Source organism: Carassius gibelio, chromosome B21 (genome assembly GCF_023724105.1).
Source record: "Carassius gibelio isolate Cgi1373 ecotype wild population from Czech Republic chromosome B21, carGib1.2-hapl.c, whole genome shotgun sequence".
NCBI lineage: Eukaryota > Metazoa > Chordata > Actinopteri > Cypriniformes > Cyprinidae > Carassius > Carassius gibelio.
Genome location: NC_068416.1, coordinates 18,441,770 through 18,465,771, shown reverse-complemented (window position 1 = coordinate 18,465,771; position 24,002 = coordinate 18,441,770). Strand labels below are relative to the sequence as shown.

At 36.0% G+C, this 24,002-nt stretch overlaps 1 protein-coding gene and 1 long non-coding RNA gene across 8 annotated transcripts in view; both read left to right on the top strand.

Moving 5' to 3' along the window:
• Positions 1–15,385, top strand: part of LOC127986649 (ankycorbin) — a 43,721-nt gene extending 28,336 nt beyond the window's left edge. For 2 of the 5 annotated variants that reach the window (XM_052588971.1, XM_052588972.1), the window contains exons 8-18: positions 7,512–7,618; positions 8,147–8,334; positions 9,053–9,078; positions 9,458–9,538; positions 9,710–9,799; positions 10,293–10,415; positions 10,767–10,868; positions 11,134–12,675; positions 12,762–12,911; positions 13,405–13,470; positions 13,631–15,385. In XM_052588971.1, the coding sequence (XP_052444931.1) occupies positions 7,512–7,618; positions 8,147–8,334; positions 9,053–9,078; positions 9,458–9,538; positions 9,710–9,799; positions 10,293–10,415; positions 10,767–10,868; positions 11,134–12,675; positions 12,762–12,911; positions 13,405–13,470; positions 13,631–13,708 (2,553 nt within the window). In that variant the 3' untranslated portion in view covers positions 13,709–15,385. The remainder of the gene's footprint in view (positions 1–7,511; positions 7,619–8,146; positions 8,335–9,052; positions 9,079–9,457; positions 9,539–9,709; positions 9,800–10,292; positions 10,416–10,766; positions 10,869–11,133; positions 12,676–12,761; positions 12,912–13,404; positions 13,471–13,630) is intronic. The other 3 variants (XM_052588973.1, XM_052588975.1, XM_052588974.1) reach the window with 3 other exon arrangements.
• Positions 15,386–18,534: 3,149 nt separating this feature from the next.
• Positions 18,535–23,101, top strand: LOC127986695 (uncharacterized). Of its 3 annotated transcripts, XR_008160909.1 has the most exons (6): positions 18,535–18,844; positions 19,622–19,670; positions 20,147–20,294; positions 20,383–20,518; positions 20,808–20,935; positions 21,754–23,101. It is a non-coding gene; the product is annotated as an uncharacterized LOC127986695 (long non-coding RNA). The 3 variants fall into 3 exon arrangements; XR_008160908.1 differs by lacking the exon at positions 20,383–20,518 and having other exon boundaries at positions 20,150–20,294; XR_008160907.1 differs by lacking the exon at positions 20,383–20,518.
• Positions 23,102–24,002: the final 901 nt, after the last annotated feature.

Sequence of the window (24,002 nt, the reverse complement as noted above, 5' to 3'; positions counted from 1 at the left end):
TCAGGCAGTGTGTTACATGGCAGGCATTTGTGTGGTGGCCGGATGGGCCTTGCCATTCACATTTGCCAGGTTCTATAATTTGGACGTTCCAGCCTTACAGGCTCTGAGTCTATCTGCTTAAAGGGACATGCGCCAACTTAAAGCGAGTATATTCCGTGTATGCTCTTGGCCCTTTCAGAAGTGCTGAGGCTGTACAGAATGATTTGGACTGATTATGCAAGGCTGGTCTGACCACGGTGTGTTTAGCCCTCTTGCCTCCTGCAGGGCTCACCCTGCTTATACTTGGTCCCTCTGAGCTTTAATTGCCTAAGGCCAGTTTATACCAGTCGTTCCTCTTTATGGCATGGCGTGATTGTATTGGTTCCCTATAGTGTCTAGCAACATAGTACGAGTAAAGTATTGAAATGGAACGTACGCTGTTACTAACGTAACCTTGGTTCCCTGATACAGGATCGATTACTGCATTCCTTGCCTTACCTTGATGTTGCACGACTCTGTGTCGTCACTTCAGTCGAATTGACCTGATATTCTATGGCACAATTCTCTGGCAGGCTGCCCTTAGTGTCTAACAAAGCAGTACTCGTTCCTGTATCTCAGGGAACCGAGGTTACGTTAATAACGGAGTACATTTTCTGTTAAGACCCACAGCGCTTTTATCCCAGAGAAAAGACTGATTGCAGGGAAGGGTGAACAACCCTGATGCAACTCCAGAGAAATATTTCATGCTAATGATGCATCAAATAGCTATGTTCTGTCTGGGGAGACTGCTAGTAGAAAGAGGCAACAGCTAAACAGCGTTCATTAAGTGATCCTCTCTGAAAAGTATCTCTCTGAAATGTACAGTAGAGAAAGATGGCTTGTGTCGTGTATGATTTATAATGAACATTGTTATCTAGAAAACAGAAGCATAACTTCCTTTAAAGTCAAGTTGCTTTTAATAATATTTTGCAGGTAGCAGAACAACATGCAGGATATAGTTTTGCCTTTTGCATGAAAAATGTCCTAGCCTCTTTTACTTGAATCAAAAGCGAGTAAAGTATATATACATAAATACATTGAATAATTCACTCTATTCACTTATTTTTTATTTTTTAATTTTTTTGAAAATCTGCAAAACATTTACTCTCCGCCAGGTTTTCAAAGATCTAGATGAGTTTACTTCATTGGATCAGATTTGGAGAAATGTATCATTACATCATTGCTCACCAGTGGGTTTTCTGCTGTGAATGGATGCCTCAGAATGAGAGTCAGGGTTCGGATAAGGTGCTTAAAGTGCTTGAAGTACTTGAATTTGACTTTTTAAAATTTAAGTACTGTAAAATCCTTGAAAACTGCTACTGTTTGAGAAGGCACTTGAAAAATACTTGAATACTTAATACTTGAGTGCTTACAGGTTAATATGTATGAAATAAGTGTTATTTTTTTTCTTGATAAAACAATATTTTACATAAAATTAATGATGCAGTGAGTCTGACAGAGTCGTTTTGCCTGGGTTTTAGAAGCGCTCAAGATTACTCTTTGAGGAAAGTTGTGTTTGTGGTAAAACTTTTGATAATGATTGCATTTTATTGTTCAGTCTTTAATTGCATGTACTGTTTGTTTGGGTTTCATTTGGGAACGCATATAAAGTCTGAAGCATTTTGTGTTGCACTGTTGTCATTTACAAGCGTGGAGCCTATCTCCTTCTCAGCAGTCTCAGGACCATAGGCTGTATAAAAACAGGCTTGAGACACAAACTTTTCCTCTGCATATGCTGTGAATTTGTGTTGATTAACATTCATCTAGGAAAACCATGCATGTTATCTCAGTAGATTTGTAACGTAAATCATTTATAAACCTATGCCAGCACAGGAGAATTCATCAACATATTTCTAAATATGCCATTTGATGAAAATCACGATATCAAAATAAAAGTTCAAACCCCCACTCTGAGTTTGCATGTGGCCAAATATTAAAATTACATAGATTTAAACATCCTTGAATCAAGCCATGAAGTGAAGCATGGCCAGGCCGTTGGCACCCTCGGCATGTATTTGTTATAATAAACTTAAGTTGGTTATGTTCATATTTCATATTATGTTTAGGAATATTACATTATTTTAACAGTTTGTTCAATAAATCATGTAATTGCTTGGTTTTGATGCTTTATTTGAACCAATTATTATTGTCTAATCATTAGTTGGTCATACTAAAGCCCTTTTTTTCCACTTAGGCCTATTTGTATTACTGGTGTTTTTAATTTTATTTGTAAAAATAATTTCAAATATCAGTTTTCAGTATTTTATGTATGTTCATGCATTTGTAACTGTAGATAAAGGTATTCCATGTCCCTCTGAGCTGCATTAAACAGAGTGTAAATGCATGTAAATGACATTTCTAATCCAGCTTCTGTGTTTCCTCTGCATTGCAAAGATAAATTCTGTTGATGCTGATTTAATTTTCTTGGTAACAACCCAAATGCAAGAATCTGACTTAAAAGATGATGCACATGTTTAGAAAAAAATGACTTAAAGGTAAAAATGCCCATAAAGCTTTATTAAAATTATTAATTTCTATTACTGCTGTGAACTGACCACACAGAATATGAAAAAGATTCAGGAGTCAGCTGTCCACGGTAATCCTTAAGATATCAGCACAATAATTATCATTATAAATACAATCCCAGAATATTTTGGAGACATCTTTTTTTATCAATATCATACACCCCTAACTTATGTCATTTAATTGATATAATAATTTATTGATAATAATTGTTAAATTAATATATTATTTAATTATTTTGACTTTAAAGGCTGAAATGTAAAGTTAATCATTTTATAAAACTTTGCTTTTGTGGGAAACTTGTATCTGAACTGTAAATTATGCTTTTTACAGTATTATTTTGGTATTTTATGGTACTTTATATGGTACTATAGACATTGCCCTACCCTGCTCATATGGTATTAATTTTCAGATCTTAAAAATCTTGCAGAACTCTTGTCATAATTTTTCAAGTGTATTAAAGAGCTTTCATTCTTCAGGTCTATCATGTATTCATGAAAAAAAAAATCAGTTTCAAAAAATAAAACCTTTTTTAAAACATTTTTTACCTAACGTGTTCCCTGGGCATCGAATCCACAACCTTTTACACTGCTAACACAATGCTGTACCCCTGAGCCACAGGAACAATGTCGCTTTTAAATGTTAAGTTGCCACAGTCATTGCATGCTTTTGTGCTGCTCTTTATTTGTACCATTTAGTTTTATTGGTTTATTAGAATTTGAAAGATAATAACAATATTGTTTGATAAGTGAGATCTCTTTCATTGAAAATTTAATTTTGCAGTTTCTGTACAAACCCTGGAGAGTCCAGACAGCTGATAAAAACATAATTAGTTAATATCATTATCATCATTAGCTTAATATCATTAGTTAACATCTTGTGAAGTGAAAAGTTTACTGCATTCACTGCAGAGAACTCATTGATGAACAAGTGATATCTTCCTAAATTTCTCAAAATCTGTTCCATTTCTGTTACATTTTAATTTAATAATTTAGCAGATGCTTTTATCCAGAGCCATTTAGAATGAGGACAACAGAAGCAATCAAAACAACAAAAGAGCAACAATACATAAGATTTACATCTTACATGGCTTGAGGGTGAGCAAAATATTAATTTATACATTTTAGGGTGAGATATTCCTTGAACCCCTGTGCTTGTCTGTTTTTATTTCACATTATCACCTATTGTCTAATTCACACATCTCAATTGTCATAATGTCAGCAGCTTCAATGTATTAAAGCATTTTTTTTTCTTCTGAAGCTGTAAATTACTTAGAGACAGAGGGTAGGTGTGGGAGGCAATGAAACCCTCAAGCTGTGGCTCTCTAATTTAGACAACCATGACTGAAGAGCTTCAGCAGACGAGAGAGAGAGGGAGAGGGAGAGGGATTGGGAGATGATCATTAGATGCTGCTTTCGGTCACTGATTATCCACCATTGTCATCCTCTGGGGCAAGCCTGGCACAATTCTGATGATTCTCGCCTACTCAGCCCATTGCTTTAAACATGCGGAAATACCTGCTTTCATTGCAAAATTAATAAATGTAGCCAAACTAATGTTGCAGTAGCATTCTAGGCTCGAGCACAAATGATAGTCCTTTGATGGACGCTTAGAAAACACTGGGCCTTATGTTCAAAAACCAGGCTGTTAGCAGTAGACAAATAAACTGATGTGTTCCTTTTCTGACTATAAGTCTTCTTGGAGTTTACCTTTAAGCTGGATAGAAAACTTTGAACCACCAAAAGCTTAGCAAAAGCCACTGGGTCTAATTTAGAAATCTCAAACCTGCTACTTTTCCCCTTATTTTCCCTTGAAGCATATTGGATGCTTATACCCTCAGGAGTATTAGACATGCAGTGTGTGAATAGATTACTAATTTACACTGCAAAAAATGTGGATGTATTTAATAGGGATAATTCAACAAAAAATGAGAAAATTCTGTCATAATTTTCCATTGTTAATGTCATTGCAAACTCACACTGTGACTTTTTTCCATTGAACACAAATGGTGTCATTTTGAAAGGCTCTTTTTCATGCAGTTTCAATGAAAAGCAAATGACGCAGAAAAGCACCATAAAAAAATCATATTGTGTGGGTGAATGAGGTTGAATAAATAACAATTTTCATTTTTTTAATACATTGTAAGATATGGCAAATATGGCAAAATTTTACCTTTTAGGTAAAACCTATGGGGCAGTCGCTTGGAGGGACACATTTGTATCTTATTTAATCCTAAAAAGTGCATATTAGTACCTTAGGAGTAATCTTTTAACAGTGTTATTATTCAACATTAGTCTGGTACTGTTTCCAAATTACATGGCACAAATTTTAGTTAGTAAGATAATCCATTACATTACACATTTTAGGTAATATAATCAGACGATTAATTCTGGATTACTTTTCACCTGTTTATCATATTGATTTAAATAAGATAATCTTTCCAAATTTATATAAGAGAGACAGAGAAAGAGAAAATATTCCATTCTTTGTTACTGACCATATTAAGTGCATTAAATATTGTCACAATTTCCCAAACTTTTTTTGAAGTAACTGCAGGGGGTTTGTGAGTTTAATGAAAAGCAAGTAATTAATTAAATCATTATGTAAAATTAAATCATTTAGAACATCAATCAAAGTAAAACACTTACTAAAAATGTAAATATTCTGTTTGTTTACCTGCATGTCAACACAAATGTGATACTTAATTATTAACTTAATATAAAATATCAGGGGTACTTCAAATAAATGTTTTATGTGAAAGAGGTCTGGCTGAAAACAAGTTTGGGAATCCCTTCATTATATTTGTAAGAAATAAAGTGAATATTTGCATTTTAATGTGTTTGAAAGACAAAAGCCTTCCAAAGACATGCATGGTTAAATAACGTACTCCGTGATAATTCAAATAAAATTGAATGTTAATCAGTAGTTGATACAATGTTGAGAGAGAAAAAAAAAAAACCTGGAATTGTCTTTTTTTTTTTTTTTTTTTTTGTAATTCCAGTGGTCAAATGCTGTGTGGACTCAATGTTCTGTGTAATGATCACCACTCGACTAGTGACTGGTCTTTGTGTCCAGTGGAAGAAAGTGGAAGACCTTCTGAATGTGTATTATGGTATGCTATTACAAAAATAAATCTAATAACAAGAAATAAATTTTTGGAATCTGATTACGTAATAGAGATTACTTGTAATCAGATACTATCCAGCTCTGCAAATAAGGTATGAATATTTTTCTGAGGGTGTAAAGAAAAACAGTTAAAAATATCATGCCGCCTGAACGAATGTATACTTGGTATTTAGGTGTTTACTTTTTTTAGCGCAATAACATGGCAACACCTTATAAAATGCTTTGTTGGATACATTGTTCTCTGAAAACCTGTTTTAAGTTAAGACTGATGTATGTATTTCTTTATTATGTAAACAAACCAGTCATTTCTGATACAATTATCCTAATGTTTTTATTACAGTGACTTAGCCATTATAAAATTGGCTTGGTTGTGAATGCCCTTGAGGTAAATGTTGTAAGCAAACTTTCTCAACAGCAGACTGATGCAGTTATAAACTAATGAATTGGGATTGATGAGGTCTGCTGTGAGGAGAGAAATGGCTTGAGCTTGTGAAAAAAATGTTGAACAATTATGTTTTCATGACCGTTTTCCTATAAAATGTCAATTGACTTAAAGATTGCACCTTGATGTGAATTGTAATAGCTACAAAGAAGGTAATTATTGTATGTTTTATCACCCAAATATTGGGCACACAAATGTTCCTTTTAATTTAAATTGCAATTATATCATTCCCTGACCTGTTGGGTTGAGCGCTGACCTTCCAGATGTCTTAAATGTTCGCTTGTTAAATTTAATCTCATTCTGACACTTCAATAAACGCCAGGATAGAAACCAGCCAGAACATAGGATTTGTACTAAATCATTAAATTTTATTCTTAATGCCATATGAGCTCAAAACACCCCCTGGACTGCAATGACTAAGCATTTGCCATTGAAGATACAAAATGAAAAGCATCTAAATAGGACTTTAAATCTTTGTTGTATACCTTAAACACGCACAAGCTTAAAGAGCTTATGAAATAAGGTTTGTTTCTGTACCATAAACGAGCACCAAAATCGTGTCAAGTTTCCTCACACGTTCCAGGGAAAATCCACACCATGTTGTGAGCTTACATAGAAAGTCTGGATATGCACCTCTTGCTTCCTGAAGAAAAAAAAGTTATACTCATTTTTCTTCATAAATTCTTCAAATATAGCATAATAACAGAAGAATTTAAAACAATTCCTTATAGCTCACAATGTTTTGCATGCACAGCCTGTTGTCTTGTTGTTGTTGTTGTTGTTGAGGTTTTAACTGAGAAAACGTATGCATTTGTGCAAAGCTGTACAGAATCACGGTGCAGATCAAATTTAGCCGTCACCCTAAATGTGCCTGTGATGAGGTGTCAGTTTCTCTTACTCTGGAACTATTGGCAGAACCCCTGTGACCTTTGGGATCACCGGCAGGGAGCGTTGAGCTCTTCCTTTCACTGTCAGAGTATTGTTTGCCCAAGGAAATTTGGAAATGAAAAGTAGAAATTATCACCTTTGTGCATTACTCTATTACTTTATATCTTGTAGAATTTAATGTGAAGTGAAAATTGAGTGAAAGTGACATACAGGCAAGTATGGTGACCCATAATCAGAATTTGAGCTCTGCAATTAACCCTTCCAAAGTATACAAACACAGCAGTGAACACACACCCGGAGGAATGGGAAGCCATTTATGCTGCGGCATCCGGGGATTCGGTGCCTTGTTTAAGGGCACCTAAGTCGTGGTTTTGCTGACCCAAGACTCGAACCCACAACCTTAGGGTTAGGAGTCCTACTCTCTAACCACTAGGCCACGACTTGCATCATGTTATTTTGTTATACATGATATTTGAAGAAAAATGATGTTGACTTAAAGCTCTTTTTCATTTAGGATGGCTTCACGCCCCTGCTTTTGTCAGCTAGGCATGCACATGCAGAGGTCTGCCAGAGTTTATTGGACTGGGGCGCTGACATCAACGCTAGAGACAAAAATGGCAGGTATGGTTCTGGATATTAGTCATAATACTGAGAGTGCTGATAAGAAAAGTTTCTCCATTTAAACATTACCTCCTGCTATCATAAAGTGCCAAGTGAGTTGAATAAACTAAATTGGGATGCCAAGAGTATTACTAAACTGGTATAACTGCGTAATCCATCTTAAGTACATACAGTATACTACCATTCAAAATTTCTGAATGAAGTCTCTTAAGCTTACCATATTTTAGAATATTACTATAATTTTAAAACCGTTTCTATTCTAATATTTTTTTAAATGTAGTTTATTTTTGTGATTGCAAAGCTGGATTCACAGATGTCATTACTCCAGTCTTTACTGTCACATGATCCTTCAGAAATCATTCTAAATTGGTGCTTTTTTATTTATTGTGGATAAATAAACTTTCTTCTGAAAGTTTGAAAACATTTTATAATATGAATACATCCTTGGCGAATTAAAGTTACCGAATTAACATTTCTGATGCCAACCTTCTGAATGAAAGTGGAAGTGACATGCTGTTATCTGCGCAGAACCGCAGTGATGTTGGCCAGTGAGAGCAGCTGTCCGGCCGCTGTCGAGCTGCTGGTGCAGAGGGGAGCTGAGCTGCAAATGGTGGACTCGTTGGGCCACGACGTGCTCCATCACACCAAACCGTCAGGCGGCAGCGAGGTCCGAAACGCTCTCAACACGGCCTTTCACAGACAGCAGTCTGAGTCAGGTAATCTATAAAGGCCAATGTCATGCCAATTAACACAATTTGGTTGTAAAGCTCACATTCTAAATTATGATTAAAATACTATTGGTCATTATGCAATTACACATAGTTATTGGTATTGCTGTTACTATTGTTAGCAAGTTGTTATATGTAGCATGCCATGGACATTATATAAAATGTGTTGCTCTTCTGTAATAACCAAATGACACTGCACTCAATAACAGTAACATATCTTACTGAACTTACTGAACTTACTGACTCGTATTGAATCGTACTGAATATGACACCAGCACAACTGAGATTTGGCTGTAACCACAAGCCAGTTGTTGTTCAATGTAAAATATTCACTGGGATACACTGAGGAAACCCTGGAATTTGCAACATCATTGTTTTCCTCCCTGTGGTATTAAATAAAAGAAACCAGTTGATATTATGTTTTGTGGATTGTGATCTTGAATGTTTTCCTTTCTTTGGCCTTCAGAGCTTTTTAGCTCAATATTGCCATCTAGTGGCGTTTTTATTAAATGCCTCTTGCTTCCACACATATCCAGGCAGTGAAAGATAGTTAATAAATATATTTGCAGAATTTCTCAGATGTGTTTGTGAAATAATGAAACAAGGAAAGATTAGGACAGCATGACTAATGTTAGCAGCAGCAATGACATGCCATTTTAATTTTGCCCACTCCATGTTTTCCCCTCCTGTATCTTTGTATGAGCAGATAAGAGTTCAGAGAGAACCCCTCAGGTAAGCAAGTTAATTTTAATTTCATTTATTTTTATCCCCTCAGACTTTATGGTTTTCCTAATTTTCTGATTGACAGAACCTGCAAAGGTTCTTCGTAGATGCTTAAAATTCACAGTTTAACTGAATGCTTAGTTCACTAGTTAACAGTAGTGTCAACCTCAAGAGAGGATTTTGATTGAATGTTCCTTTCTCACATTTGACAAACATTCCGGCAATGCACAGTCAGAAATATGCTCTGGCATTTGCCTCACGCTGTAGTGATAATTGTTTTCTTCTTCCAAACTAAGTATACAGTGTTTATTTCACTAACCACTTAAACACTTTACTTCGTCTTCCTATCTCTTTTTGCCACTCTTCCTTATTCTGCACACTATCTCAGCATGGTCAAAAGTTAAATGAGGACAGAAGCTCCACCCCCAAAAAGAGAAAAGCACCTCCTCCTCCCATTAGCCCAATCCAGGTAAAGGCACATAGTGCTGAATCTGTGATCTCTGCACTTTCTAAAAGACTTGGATGCAATTATTTATTTGATGACTTCTGAATGTACAGCTGATAATTAACCATTTTTCTGTGTCCATTATGCCCTTAAGCTTTGCCTTGCTTTCAAGCTTTCCTTTGTCTTATTTTTCAGTCGGCTGGTATCATCTCTCCTCAATATTTTACTCCATCTGAAACTCCTTTGTCCGGAAAAAGTGATTCATCCAAAAGATTCAATTACAAGGTAAAATAGTGAAGTGTTAAGGTGTATTTGTGCAAGATGTGTTAAAAAAATAAGTATAAATTAAGAATATAATATTGAGTGAAATAAGTATATTTAATATCATTAATTATAATATTGATTGTAATAATGTAAATAATAAAAATATATTTTTACATTATATATTTTACATATTTTTAACAGCTAAAAACATTTTAAAAAGCTAAAAGTATGATTAATCATTGATTAAGAAATAATTATGTGATGTGTGTGTGTGTGTGTACCTGTGTGTGTGTGTGTGTTTATATATATAAATATATATATATATATATATATATATATATATATTGCTGTCTGACAAAAACATTCATGCAGTACTTACTATTTGAAATGTAGACTAGGTAGGCAGCATATTAGGTTGTGTTAGCTAATCCATAGCCGTGTTGCTGTTATTTTTTGATCATTATTTAATTAATAACACGATTAACTGGGTATTCTTCACTCCCTGTTTGTTGAGGAGGAGGAGGAGCTGAAAATTGCTGTACTGAAGGAAGAGATCGAAAAATTGCATGAGGAAAAATGCATCCTACTCGAGACCATTGAAGATCTGAAGCAGATTGTGGAGCAGACTGAGCCCAAGGCGAGTACTGCACAGCCCTTTAATATTCCTTCATGTGGCAGCTGCTTTGATCTTCAGCCACTTTTGCTCTCTGGAACCCATTTTAACAGCTGCATTTTTACTGGCCCTTGCCAGGTGAAGAACCTTGCTTTAGGGGACACAAAAGCAGACCTCTCTTCCACACCACTGGTTTTGGACTCAAACTTGTGAATGAGTTTTGCTTCAGTATGCGCATCATGTTTGAATTTTAACTGGTGACTCAAACCTTTGGGTCTTTTTTTATGTGACCTTACAGAATTTTTGGTGTCCAAGGCCGACTAAAAAAGTAGATGTTGTAAAATAATCTGTTGTCATCCTCCTGTTTTGAAACAGATTGAGCACTCTGGGAACGCAGATTCAACGTTGATTGCAGCCCTGCAAGCAAAGATAGCCTCTCTCTCTCTGGAAAACCAGCAACTTGCCCAAATAATAAAGGTAGCTCACCGTAAAAGATTTGTGATTGCCTTACAGATGACATGTCATTTTTTCAGTTAGATAAAATGATTGTAGGATGACTTCTTTTGTCAGGCCAATCAAACTTTGTGTGTTCTGAGTTAAGATGGCCTGTGTAAACACTGGGAAACCTGTTTGGAAATTTTTACAAATTTGTTTGGTTGGTGGAAATTGCACACAGCACTTTAAAGCAAAGAGCATTTGGAAATAAGTGCATTGCTAGTCATTATCTTTTCTAACTGAGCAGAAACGTCCAGCTCCACAAGGAGAGGAAGGCCAGGGAAGTTCCCGTCCAAACAGCATCGAGTCTAATGCCTCGTACCACTCCACCCGTGCTGACTTCGAGCTCTCCAGCGAAGTGCATATCCATACTGGTGATGAGGAGGATCTTTCAGGGTTGTCTGTTTTGGATATCAGTGGTTCGTCAAACAAACATGAGATTGAGGAGGACGCAAGACTGATTGCGGATAAAGAAATCGGACTGCTTCGGGGCGCGCTGGAGAATCTGCAGGCCAAACTTCTAGAGTCCAGAATGGAGAACCGCACTCTTCAGGCCAGACTAAACACTGACTTTGAAAAAACTGAAGTTGCATCTAAAAGCATTGGTGAAGATACCCAAAAATGCCAGGAAGCATTGCAAGAGTTACAGATGAGGGGAGATTCTGTGGGCACACAAGAGGACAACGTGGTGCAGAAGTTTCAGTATTTGAAGAGCTGCCTGGAGCAGGAGGTCAAAGAACTGAAGGGAAAGTTGGCCGTATCGCAGGAGGAGCGACAGCAAGATACTTGTTTGATAAGGGATCTTCAGGCTCAGCTCAAAAGTGTCCGTCTATCTGAGGAAGAGCGTCAAGAACTGAAGAACACCTACAGCACTTTGGTGGAGAACATCAACCAGGAGAAAGCACTGTTGATCGAGAAGTACAAAGAGTCTCAAGAGGAGATCAGGATGCTCCAGGAGGCCCTTCGAGGCACTGTGCCGGTGGAGGCTGCAGCCAAAGACTTTGAAGAGATGAAGGCAGAGCTCGGTGAGATTATCGATGGGCTGCAGCTGCGGCTTTTGGAGCTCTCAAAATCGTACAGTGAGGCCAAAAGCGAGCTTAGCGTCGCCCGCAACCAACTGCAAACCAAAGCTTCAGAGCCTAAGGACAAGGCAGATGTGGCCTGTGTCACCAAGGAGGAGCATGAGCAGAAAATTCAAGAGCTGGCATTCAAGATGAAGGACATGCAGAAGTTATTGAAGGACACTGAGGCTAAGCATCAAGCGGCACTTAAAGAAATAGCCCAGGTTAAACAAGACGCCGAAATCCAGGCTCTATCGTCTGTAGCCATTGCAGACCACACCCAGGTCGTGGCCTCCTTGGGGAACGCCATCAAGAACCTTGAGTCGGAAGTTGAAGTTCTTAAAGAGCAGCTCGACCAGAAGACCTTGCAGGTGGACACTTTGCAGAACAGACTGACAGTTAAGAAAGATGTCCCTCCAAATGATTCATTATCCCGAATGGAATATGAGCAGATGAGGGAGAAGCTGGGGGGTGAGATAAGTCACCTGAACCACCTACTGAAGGATGCGCTCAGGAAACAGGATGAGATGGCTCTGGAGGTGACTGCTGCTTGGCAGGAGGTGAAGGACGGCAGAAATGAGAGAGAAACGGCACAGGAGTTGGCAGTGAGCAGGGAGCAGGAGTGCAGTGCATTGAGTACCAAGTACAGGGAGGCTCAGGAGGTCGTTGTCCAGCTGAAGAAGCAGGTGGAAAGCCATGTGATATCTGAGCGAGAGAAGAATAAAAAGGTGATTTTTATTCTTCCATTCTCATTTCTGTCCAATTGATGCTTGATGTGTCATGTTAACAACTAATGTGTTGTGTTTAATTACAGATTGATGAGCTCTCAAAGGAAGTTTTGAAGTTAAAGGATGCTCTGAACAGCCTTTCACAGCTGTCTTACACTAGCACCCCTAAGAGACAGCAAAGCCAGCAGGTGGACTCTCTCCAACAGCAGATCAAGCAACTGCAGTATCAACTTGCTGTATGTTACAATCCTTGTTCTGCTTTAAAGAAATATAGCAAGTGAACTGTTCAAGAGTTTGGGGATGGACAGTTTTGTAAAGAATTTTAAGAAGACTCTTATGCTCACCAAGGCCTCATCCATTAAAAAAATACAGTAAAAACAATAATATCATGCAATTGGAATATTCTTGTTATTATCCATGTTGATAACAGTTGTGTTTCTATTTCTATAAATAGAAAGTTTGAAAGAACGACTTTTATTTAAACATCATCTATAAGATAACAAAAACATAAATGTCTTCACAATTACTTTTGATCATTTTAATACATCCTTGCTGATTAAAAGTATTAATTTCATTCAAAAGAACATTACTGGCCCAGATATTTGAACAGTATTGTGTAATCAACAAAGAAAATGAAAAGTGGTATTACATGAGCATGGCATCCTCTATACATATGTTCAAAATTGCTTTCCAAAAATATTCAAAGCGGTTGCTTTCTTTTCACAACAGGAGTCAAAGAAACGTCACCATGAAGTTGTCTCAGTCTACCGGATGCACCTTCTTTATGCTGTCCAGGTCTGTATTTATTTATAATCAGTCAATATTCTAGTGTACAAATATCAACAAGTTATTCATTTGAGTTTGATTCAGTCCATATACTGTTAACTTATTAAATAATGTGTTTTCTCTCTTAGTCCAGAATAGCCTTTTTAAACTCTCTAACCTTTCTTTTTAGGGCCAGATGGATGAAGATGTGCAAAAGGCTTTGAAGCAGATACTTGTAATGTGCAAAATGCCATCCGAGGCCAAGTGATCGAGCCAGTATTGTAGTTGTTCATGAACTGCCAAAAAACAGTGATCAAAGGATATTCATCTAAGACCTAAAGTCCAGAAACCTTCAATCAGAAAGACACATGTAGTCGAGCACTGCAGTTGAAATCACCATTGGCTTATCCCTGATATTTTGGAAATGCATAGCGAACTTGAGTAATTTACGAAAAGGGGAAAACAATTGATGTGTGCACAATCTCTCTGCTAACACAGTGCCAGACAACGAAACACAATCTCTAGTCAGTGATTTTCTGAAATTTGTTTTGAAAATTGTTCTATTTTTTTACATAAAAAAAAAAAAAAATCAGTATTTGATCCTGTTGTGAGGCATATTAGTTTGTCTGTTTGCATTGGGGTAGAATGCAAATACAAAGCACAAAGTGTGTTTGCCTGCATAACAGTCCATTGCAATGCACCTTTTCAGCTGTCTTTTCTATCTTTTTCAGTTGTAGTGTAGCGCAGCCACCTGCTGAATCGGCATGCTGTGAAAAGTCAAGTGGCTCAATGTTTGTTCTAGGACATTGCGACTTATTTCAGTAGTATTGAATTCTCCACTTTTTCAGGGTAGGTGCTTTGACAAAATGTCCATGTGCAAATGCACTTTTCTTAGTCAGTAGTCGGTCTTTCGTTGATGCCAGCATTAACCTGCCATTTCTAGGACACCAGCTGGGTTGTGTCCATGTGCCTCTGCTCATTTTTAAAGCCTTTGATAATATTTTGGAGGCCATAACATAAAACTGCACTACATTTCTTTTGCATTATGCTTGGTCCAAACAGTTTTCTGCACTAAAACATTTTAGTTTTAGAGTTGTGCATCCTTAACATGTTGTCTGTAATAGTAATGAAGTCACTGCATGTTAAACAATTACAGTAATTAGTAGAGTACTAAAGACTCCTACAGTGACACATTGGGGAGTAAGTTAGCCCTAGAACTCCAGTGTAGTTGTGGTTTTTTTAACAAATAAGGATTGGAAAGGATGAGAAGGAATTTGTAATTGATCAGTGTAGGAATATAAACACACTTGCTAAAAGTTGCTAAAATGTGAGCCATACAAAGGATTTTTGACACCTAAACAGTTGTAAGTGTTAAGAAATATATAGTAGCACTTGAAAACATGCTGAAAACACGTAGAGCATGGTGTAGATGTCATCATTTTATTCATGCAGTAATGCCTAGCACATCACCTAGTTTAGTACGGTTTTGTAGCTTTTGAATGTAATTTGAGGGACACCTACAATATAAACTTGTTTATAAGGAATAATTGCTTTTATAGAACATATAGCAGTTTTGTATTAAGTATTGAGTGTCCATTACATGTTTGCTTTTTGTTTCCTATTCATTACAGCTGCTTGCTGAGTGCCATTGCATTACTAAACAAGTTCAAAAAATACTTAAAACATTTGTCATAGATCATATAGCCTGAATTGCATCAGAAAATGTACAAAAAATATCAGAAAAAATTATGTTTCTGAAGTGAAAATTTAAAATGCAAAAATAACTGCCCCGTTGAATGCCCATGATATTGTTATTGAGCTCTTGTGTCATATTTCATAGTCAATTGAGTTTTTTTTCGTAATGCATTTGTATGTTATTGAGTCAGGCAACTTGCTGTTGGCTGTTGTATTTTTTTTGCATAGTTAATAAACTTATGAATTGGTATTTATTTGTCTTCAATGAAGCACACAAAAAAAATCTAAATTATATTGTGATTAGGAGTGAGTTATGTCACTATAGCATAGTTTAAATGATGTAGAAATATTACAGGTTGTTCTAGGCTTATGTAAGAACATTTTGTGCAACAAAATGCTTTCCAGCTACTGATTCATAATTTGTGTTCTACAAATGTGAAAACAGCTTTCCAGAGGCAGGAAGAGCTCGGCCATGGCTTCAGTTTCATGGCAAATGGTGATTCTGCATTGAATTTGTATTATCATTTCATTTTATAATCTGCTGGATCACTGTACTTTGACGCTCAAGCCCCTTGTGCATCATCAGTGAAATTGCTGTGAATTTAAATTAGCCCTTAAACATTAAGACCAACAGTTCTGTGGTAATGCTTTAAAATACAATTTAATTAGTTAACTAAATTAGTTCCATGAACTCAGTGAACAATACATTATTTCTTATGTGCTGATAGCTATTGTATTTGTATCAATTAATATTAACAAAGATTAATAAATGCTGTAAAAAAGTTATTGCAGGGTAATGTAAGCTAATGTGTAACGAATGTTTGCAATTGAGGCATTACTGTAAAGTGTTGCCAATTCAATAATGTAATGTAATCGCATTGTTACAATCATCATTTGATCATATGTAGTTGCACGTCGTGCTTTATAAAACTATTTGAAAACATTTCCTGAAGCTGTAAAAGTAATGGTAAGCAAATTAAAGAATTTCATATTTTTATTTCAAACTTTGTAAACAGAGAACACCATCTTCTAATTTAACCAAATAGACGACACATTAGAGCACTACACACTGAAGTATCTGCCATGGCAGAAATACCAGTAACGGTTTTATAGGTTTAGAACTCTGTGGGTGAAAAAAAAAAGTTTAGTTTGATGCAGATTAATTAAGACTTACAGCTGTTATTATTTGCCTGTCTCAATAAATGATCTTGTTAAATGATCCCCTCTGCATCTCACCTCTGCTCTGGACCCTTAGTGTCCTACACCAAAGTAAATGTTGTCTCAGCTAGATGGTGCTGTTGACCAATATTCCTTAGAAAAATTCTTAGCAAGAAATAAGTAAAAAGTAAACTATACAACAAATTCTCTTAATAAAATTAAGAGAGTGGATGCCAAGCCTCTAAGTGCTGATAGAATATTTCTTCTAAAATTTTGTATTTTTATCAGGCTCCTATGTGTAGGTTCAGTAATCTCACGTTAATGACCATGAATAGGTTCTATTCATTGCTATTAGAGCAAACTAACAGAGCATAAACATAGGAGCCTGAGAAAATGCCCATTTTAGAAGAAAATTTCAGATGGCACTTAGCTTTTCAATCTGAGCTCTTCAAATATAATTCAAATTTAAAGTAAAATGATATCTAGTTGCATCATTCCATTTTGTCCTGAGATTTTCCTGCTTTATTAGACCTACTACATTACAAGGAATAATAAGTTTAATATGTTTTTTTAAAAATGCCTTCTAAAGCATAAATGCCAGAAGTGACCATGCAAAAGGCCTATATACCGTATGTAATAAATGCAATGCGGTAGATGTGAATTCAGCTAAATTTGGACTCTTAGCCATTTGTGAACTTTATGATGATAATGACGAATATGGTATGTAATAACTTGAATTACATAACTCTGTATTTGCATCTGCATGTGTTCTCTAAACCTTCATTGCCATCAAAATCTTATATGCCTAATTGGATCCAGATGTAGTAATTGCATATCATAACAGATAATAGTTTTAATGACATCATTCCCAGATCTGCTCATCATTCTCTTTATTGAGCAGACTGTAAATAGAAGAACACTATGAACTGTTAATGCAACTTTGGGACTTTTGAGCCTGTTAAGTCTCGTTCCCTTTAATGGCTTTTTATATTCACTCACACCTGACTCATTGAAAATCAAAGTGTGGAGGCCCCTTCTAGTGACTCAGAACTAGCAGGAGCATCAACCTGGTGAAGGGGCAACCTTTTTTGCAGCCAAGTGGCAGGGTATTTATGGGCGGCTTCTAGGAAAATAAGTAAGAAAGAGAGCGAGTAAAAGAGGCAAACACTTGTCTATGAGTGGCTTATTAAAAAGGTGAGAAGTGAGTGTACTGTCTGGAAGGGGGAATAATTATGCTCTTAAAAGGGACTTCAAAAGGCCAGTTGTGTCGGTGGAAAACCGTTAGTAACGTGTTAAGGAAATGGCCCACGAGGGTCCGCCGCGCTATCGGCATGTGGTGGATCAAACCGTCTGGGGCGGAGGAATGGCAGACACCATATGTCCATCTATCCTCTTGTCCAACGTTTTGTGAAAAAAACACATTTGTCTCCCTGCTGTTATGTTCCGTGAAACGTGCTAATATGGCGCAATATGGTTGGTTATGATCTGCACTGCCGATAAATCACTCAATTGCCTATACGTTCGTTTGTCAAGATTACGCGGCAAACCTGCGTACCTTGTAAAAACCTTTTCTCACGCCGTAAAATCTGACGTATTTATTGCGACAGATGTTTTTTCGCATTAAATACATTTTTCACAATGTTCCATATCTGCGCCAGTAGTTCTGAATGTCAAGTTAGCAAATAAACCTCAAAGAAAATATGGTGAAGTCGATTATTCAATTTGAATAATTGCTTTTATCAGAAGCAGAGTTCATATATCGCTGTGGTACTGAAAATATTTTGTTATTTTATTTTATTTTTTACATAAAACATAACTTGTAGGCTAAGTCTCCTAGTTAAAGTTGCAGTTTGAGCTGGTTGATGGGCTATTTTCACAATGATTCCGATTTTGTTTACATTATTTATAAAATTTAGTTACAGATTAAAAATGTTGTTTAGGTACTCAATGCAACCTACCTAGTTGCAACTGTGAAAAGTTGTAAAAATCTTTTGTGTTTGCTGTGTAATCACTACTGTAGCATGGATAATAATTACGGTCTACACAAGTTGTACTAGAGAGTATAGTAGTGTTTGGGGCTATTACCAGCCGTTTGTTCTTGATTTCAGCGTAATATACAGTTTCATTATTACAGCAGAAAATGCTGCAAGGTCTGTTCGGCAGAGGCTGGCACACAACCAAGCTTCCTTCCCTTGCTGGTTCTCCATTGCAATGGGGATTAGATGTTCTCTGCAAATTTATTCATGCACACTAAAAAATCCTGGGTTATTTTTTCTACCCAAGTGCTGGGTTGAGCCATTTGGGTAAATTTTTTGGGTTATTTTCTCAGTCTTGGGTAGTTTTTGGGTAGTTCTATGTAACCCAACCGCTGGGTTATTTTCTGGGTCGTTTTCACTGAGAGCTGAATCAATGCACCCCCTCCCCCACTCGGACGCAATAACCCAGCTCATTGGGTCAAATCAACTCCGCGCAGGATCAGCGCAGCGCGGGCTGACTGAATTCGAGGTGGAGGTGGATGCCACACACACGCTGTAATATTTGGAGAAATAAGGTTCGTATCAATATATTTATACATTTGACATGTATTTTTAAACATATTTACACACATAACATAATAATGAGCGAACGAGCGATAAAAAGGCAAAGAAATGTGCGACAACAGTCACGTTTACATGACATTAAATGCACCGCCAGATTCGCTCGTTTTGGTTTGCTGGTAATGCCTGCTGGATAGTAAATACGTTTTCTTCAGTTTTTATGTGTTAAACGACCCTTTTGTCAAAGTCTTACGTTTCTTCTTAACTGTTAAATGACATAATTTACTTCAAAGTCCATTAAGTCAATTAATTTCAATGCCACGAGATCAATGTGATGTAAACGTGCATTCCTTGACTTGCCCATCCCCCATCTTACTGCATGCAGTGCTAAGCCAAAACAACCCAATTTTTGGGTCATCTGTCGCGGGCATATTTTGGATCGTTACAGGAGAAAATATTTTAAAAACAAACTGACTTCAGCTTTTTTTTCTGGTGAAATAAAGGTTTGTATTGGTCTTTTTATCATTGAATCGTTACAGATTGGCAAAAATGTCCCATTCTGATTTTAAATTATCACTTAACGTTATATGATAGATCATAAAGCATCCTGCATTTGCGAGCACCAGAGATAACGTTACCTATTTTTTTTCTGTCTGATGCGTTTCAGGTTTTTTTTTTCACAATAAAAATACATTTCTAATCATTTATTCATTTAATAAATGTATTATTATTTGAAATCCAGGTAAGTGTCAATTAATCTTGGACTAAAATATATTGTTTTTTCCCCTCAGACCTGCTCTTGACTGTCCGTGGTGGCAAATCCACAGCCTTTAGCTGGAGGTGACATTTTAACTCATCTAATTTGAATGATTGCCATACATTGATCATAATAAAATGACCATAAACCATAAAAAAACAGCTGTTACTATTATTAAAAAGATCCGTCAACGTTATTGTGGTTATACCCGTTTAGTTAAAGGGTTAACGTTACTTCACCCAATAATCAAAATTATGTCATTAATAAGTCACCCTCATGTTGTTCCAAACCCGTGAGACCGTGAAACTGTCTTCCGAAGATGAACAGAGGTCTTACTGGTTTGGAACGACTTGTGAGCAAATTATGAGCAAAGTGAAATGTTAAGCAGTATAATTCAGGAATCAGTTTGCATGGAGTTTAGAAACATCCAGGATTTACTAGTTAAAGTGTTGAAAAGCTCTGAAGAGTATTTCTGTTTTTATGGAAACTAATCCTTTTACATGTAAAAAATGTTCATAAGCCTCTATTTGATTAACAGCATTGCTATTTCTTTGTCCAGTAGAATCAACCGTATCTGAAGAGAGAGCTGAGGAAATTAAACAATGGCTGAGAAACAACACACAGCCCATCAGCCAGGTGGAACAGTACATCTGAAAAATATGTTTGAGGTCCTCCATGAGTTTCCTCGGCTAACTACCTCAGGCATGGTATGTTAACATAATGTCTTTGTCATATGGTAACATGAGTTATATTAAGTCTTTTTTGAGAAGTTTTTTTTGTTATTTTTGCTTTTAGATTGCACAGGACTTTCACATTTTACATTAAGATGAAGCCCCAAAACTGTTTGAAAAATGGCTGGTATACTGACAGGATCTTGCTTTTTGTGACCGAGAAGCAAAGCTTTCATGTACAGCTGAAGAAATGACAGAAGGTTAAAATGTTTCTACAATATTTTGATATTATGGGCCAGATTTACTAATAGCTTGCACCATAGTACTGTCAGGATTACTATAGAAATGCAGTGATGAAAAAAATCTGTTTTTTTTTATTTGCATATTGTCAGTGGATCAACAGCACAACTTTACACTTCAGTCTACACTTTTATGGGATTTTGGACTCACGCTAATTTGACCTGTTTAGTAAATCTGGCCTTATATTCTCAATGACAACTCGCTACTGTTTTTACTAGTGTTGATGAATGTAATATTATTTTCCTACAGATGCAAAGGGAAATCTTGCACTAAAGCTATTACCTGTTTTGCTTCTACCTCCACCCTACAAATTTGGCAGAAAAACAGTCCGACCCAGCATTGATGAAAGCAAAAAAGCTTTCATTGACATTCAGCCTGTAAGTACGACTTTACAGAAATTTACTTCAATCATTTAATGACTTCACCAGGTTGAATAGACTACCATTCAAAAGTTTGGGATCGGTATGATTTTTTAAATGTTTTTAAATTAAGTCTCTTCTGCTTACAAATGCATTTATTTGATCCAAATACAGCAAAAATAGTAATGTTGTGAAATATTGTTACAATAAATTAATATTTGCTATTTGAATATATTAAGAACATTTTTTTTTGTGATCAAAGCTGAATGTCCAACATCGTTATTCCAGTCTTATATATAGTAACATGTTGACAAGATATGCTCCATAAGAACTTGGTAATTTAATTTATAATGTATCTTGGATAAATAAGTCTGAGCTCACAATTTTTTTTTCTGTAGATAATTTTCATTACTAAAACATCTTACTGGCAAATTTCTAGTCTCCTAGCTATAATTAATTTTACTAGACAGATAAAAAAAAAAGTCTTTTTTTTTTCAGTTTCACACTCTAGCAAGTTAAGGTCTTTTGCTTTTGTAGGGCAGAATATTAAATGTAGATATTAAAGTAAAATTAAAGTATTTCAAGTGTTACCAAAACTCTTTTGACTTGCTTAGCATCCCTGTCAGTGGCTCTGTCAAAGTGGGCCAGATCAAGCTGTAATAATTTTCAGGTATTTTGCCTCATCCAAAGCTCTGCCTATACAAGACCTATTGTTTCTAAAGACTGCTTGATTGAATAAACAGTTTCGAATGAATCCCCAACCCACCACCCATACCCACACCCCTGACACTCCCATTCTGTTTCACCTTTATTCATTTGCATTATCTGTCCTTTAGGTTGGAACAAATATGGTGGAGTACCTCCAGCAGGCTGAAGCATCAAGACCTTACCCATATGTCCTGTAACTTGAAAATGGACACATTGCGTCGCGGGCATTTGTCATCCTCGCAGGAGAAGCTTTGGAACAAAGAACTATTGTTTAAGGGGAAGTCATGGCCTAATGGTTAGAGAGTTGGACTCGCAATTTAAGGGTTGTGTGTTCGAGTCTCGGGCCGACAGGAATTGTAGGTGAGAGGAGTGAATGTATAGTGCTCTCTTCCACCCTCAATACCACGACTTAGGTGCCCTTGAGCAAGGCATCGAACCCCCAACTGCTCCCCGGGTGCCGCAGCACAAATGGCTGCCCACTGCTCCGGGTGTGTGTTCACAGTGTGTGTGTGTGTGTTCACTGCTCTGTGTGTGCACTTCGGATGGGTTAAATGCAGAGCGTGAATTCTGAGTATGGGTCACCATACTTGGCTGAATGTCACATCACTTTCACTTCACTTCATTGGGACAGTAAATGTATGTTTCAAATCGTTTTATGTTTTTGATGTAAACTAACCGAAACATTGTTTCTATATTAGGGAGTTTATTCATAATATTTTTGAGTTGGAGGGAAGTGAATCCCCAACAGTGAATTTTTTGCACTGGGCACTACATTCTTGCAAGTAGATTATAAGAGGTTCTTTGAACAAACAGTGGTTCAAGAACACGAGGTAGTATTTTAGTTTAAGTTTTATTTGCACATGAGATTTTTGTTCTGTTTTTTTTTTTGTATAAACAACTGTTTTATTGCTTGAGGAAGAGTATTACTTTATGCGTACTGATTATCAATTACATTTTTATGTAGAAATCTTTTAGAGCCAATACGTTGTATTTCATAGATTTATTTTTGTGTTCATTTTGTAGACTTAAAACAAGAGGTCCATAATGTAGACTTAAAACAAATGTGCTTTGTAACAAACAGTTCTTGAGGTAAAGTATTTTAGTTTTAATTTCATGTGCATATGGATTATTTAAAAATAAGTATTTATTTGTATATTTAAAAAAAACCTTGAGGTTTTTTGGAGTTCATGAATTTCATGAGCATATGGATTAAAAATAATATGAATTATTTTTTAAATGCATTACTAAACCTTGTGGTTCTTTGGAGTTTATGAATTCAAATGTTTTTTTCTAAACATTTACAGTTTAGAAAAGTTACAGAGGCAAACCATAAAAATGAAAGAAATTGTTTTAAATACTGTTTATAAATGGAATTTTATTTTTTTAGTTTTGTATGATCTCTTGAATTTTTGGTTGAGGTAAAGTGTAATTACAAAGTGTAATATGCTGAAAGAAAAATAAAGATAATACAATGTTGTCCTGTTTGTTTATTATGTGGTATATTTAATGTTAAAAGGAATAAAAATTCCTTTGAAAATATAACCCATTTATGAAATCAAATTAACCCATTATTTTTGTAAAAATAACCAATTTTTGGGTAGAAAAAATAACCCATTTGCTGGGTTAAAATTAATAACCCAACTTCTTGGGTTAGTTTAACCCCATATGGGTTCTGTCCTATATTTACCCAGCAGTTGTGTTAAAAACAACCCAATTTGGGTTGTTTTTAACCCAGTGTTTTTTAGAGTGTGGTATTATAAAATGGTGATGTAAATTCTGTGGCTTACAAATGGTCCCTTGGAGGATAATGAAAGTAAAGAGACAAGTATCAGGGGTTTTACTAAAAACCCTCACTGGATTAGGCAGTGATATCAAAATTATGGTCTCCACTGATTTGATTCCAACTACCCCAGATGTGGTTTATCATGGGACACTGAATACAGAAAAGGACTAAATGGATAGTTCACCCAAACATGACAATTCTGAGATCAGTTCTGAGAACCCATATGATGTTCTTGGACCTCACTGACTTTTATTGTACAGACAAACAACTTATTTTATTATTAGTTAATCTTAATTTACTCACTCATCATTTACTCACTCTCAAGCTGTTCCAAATCTGTATGAGTTTTTTTCTTCTGTTGAACACAAAAGTATTTTGAAGAGCGTTGGTATCCTAACAGTTGACATTACCTTTGACTTCCATAGTATAATTTTTTTTTTTTCACATTGAGATAGTCAGTGGCTACTGTCAACTGTTTTTAATTTTTTTTTTTTTTTTAAGAATCAAGATGATTCCCCCGTAAAAACAGCACACCAATGATAGAAAGAAAGCATTAGAAACCCTCTAAAACTGCTTGTATTCCTCAGTCAGATC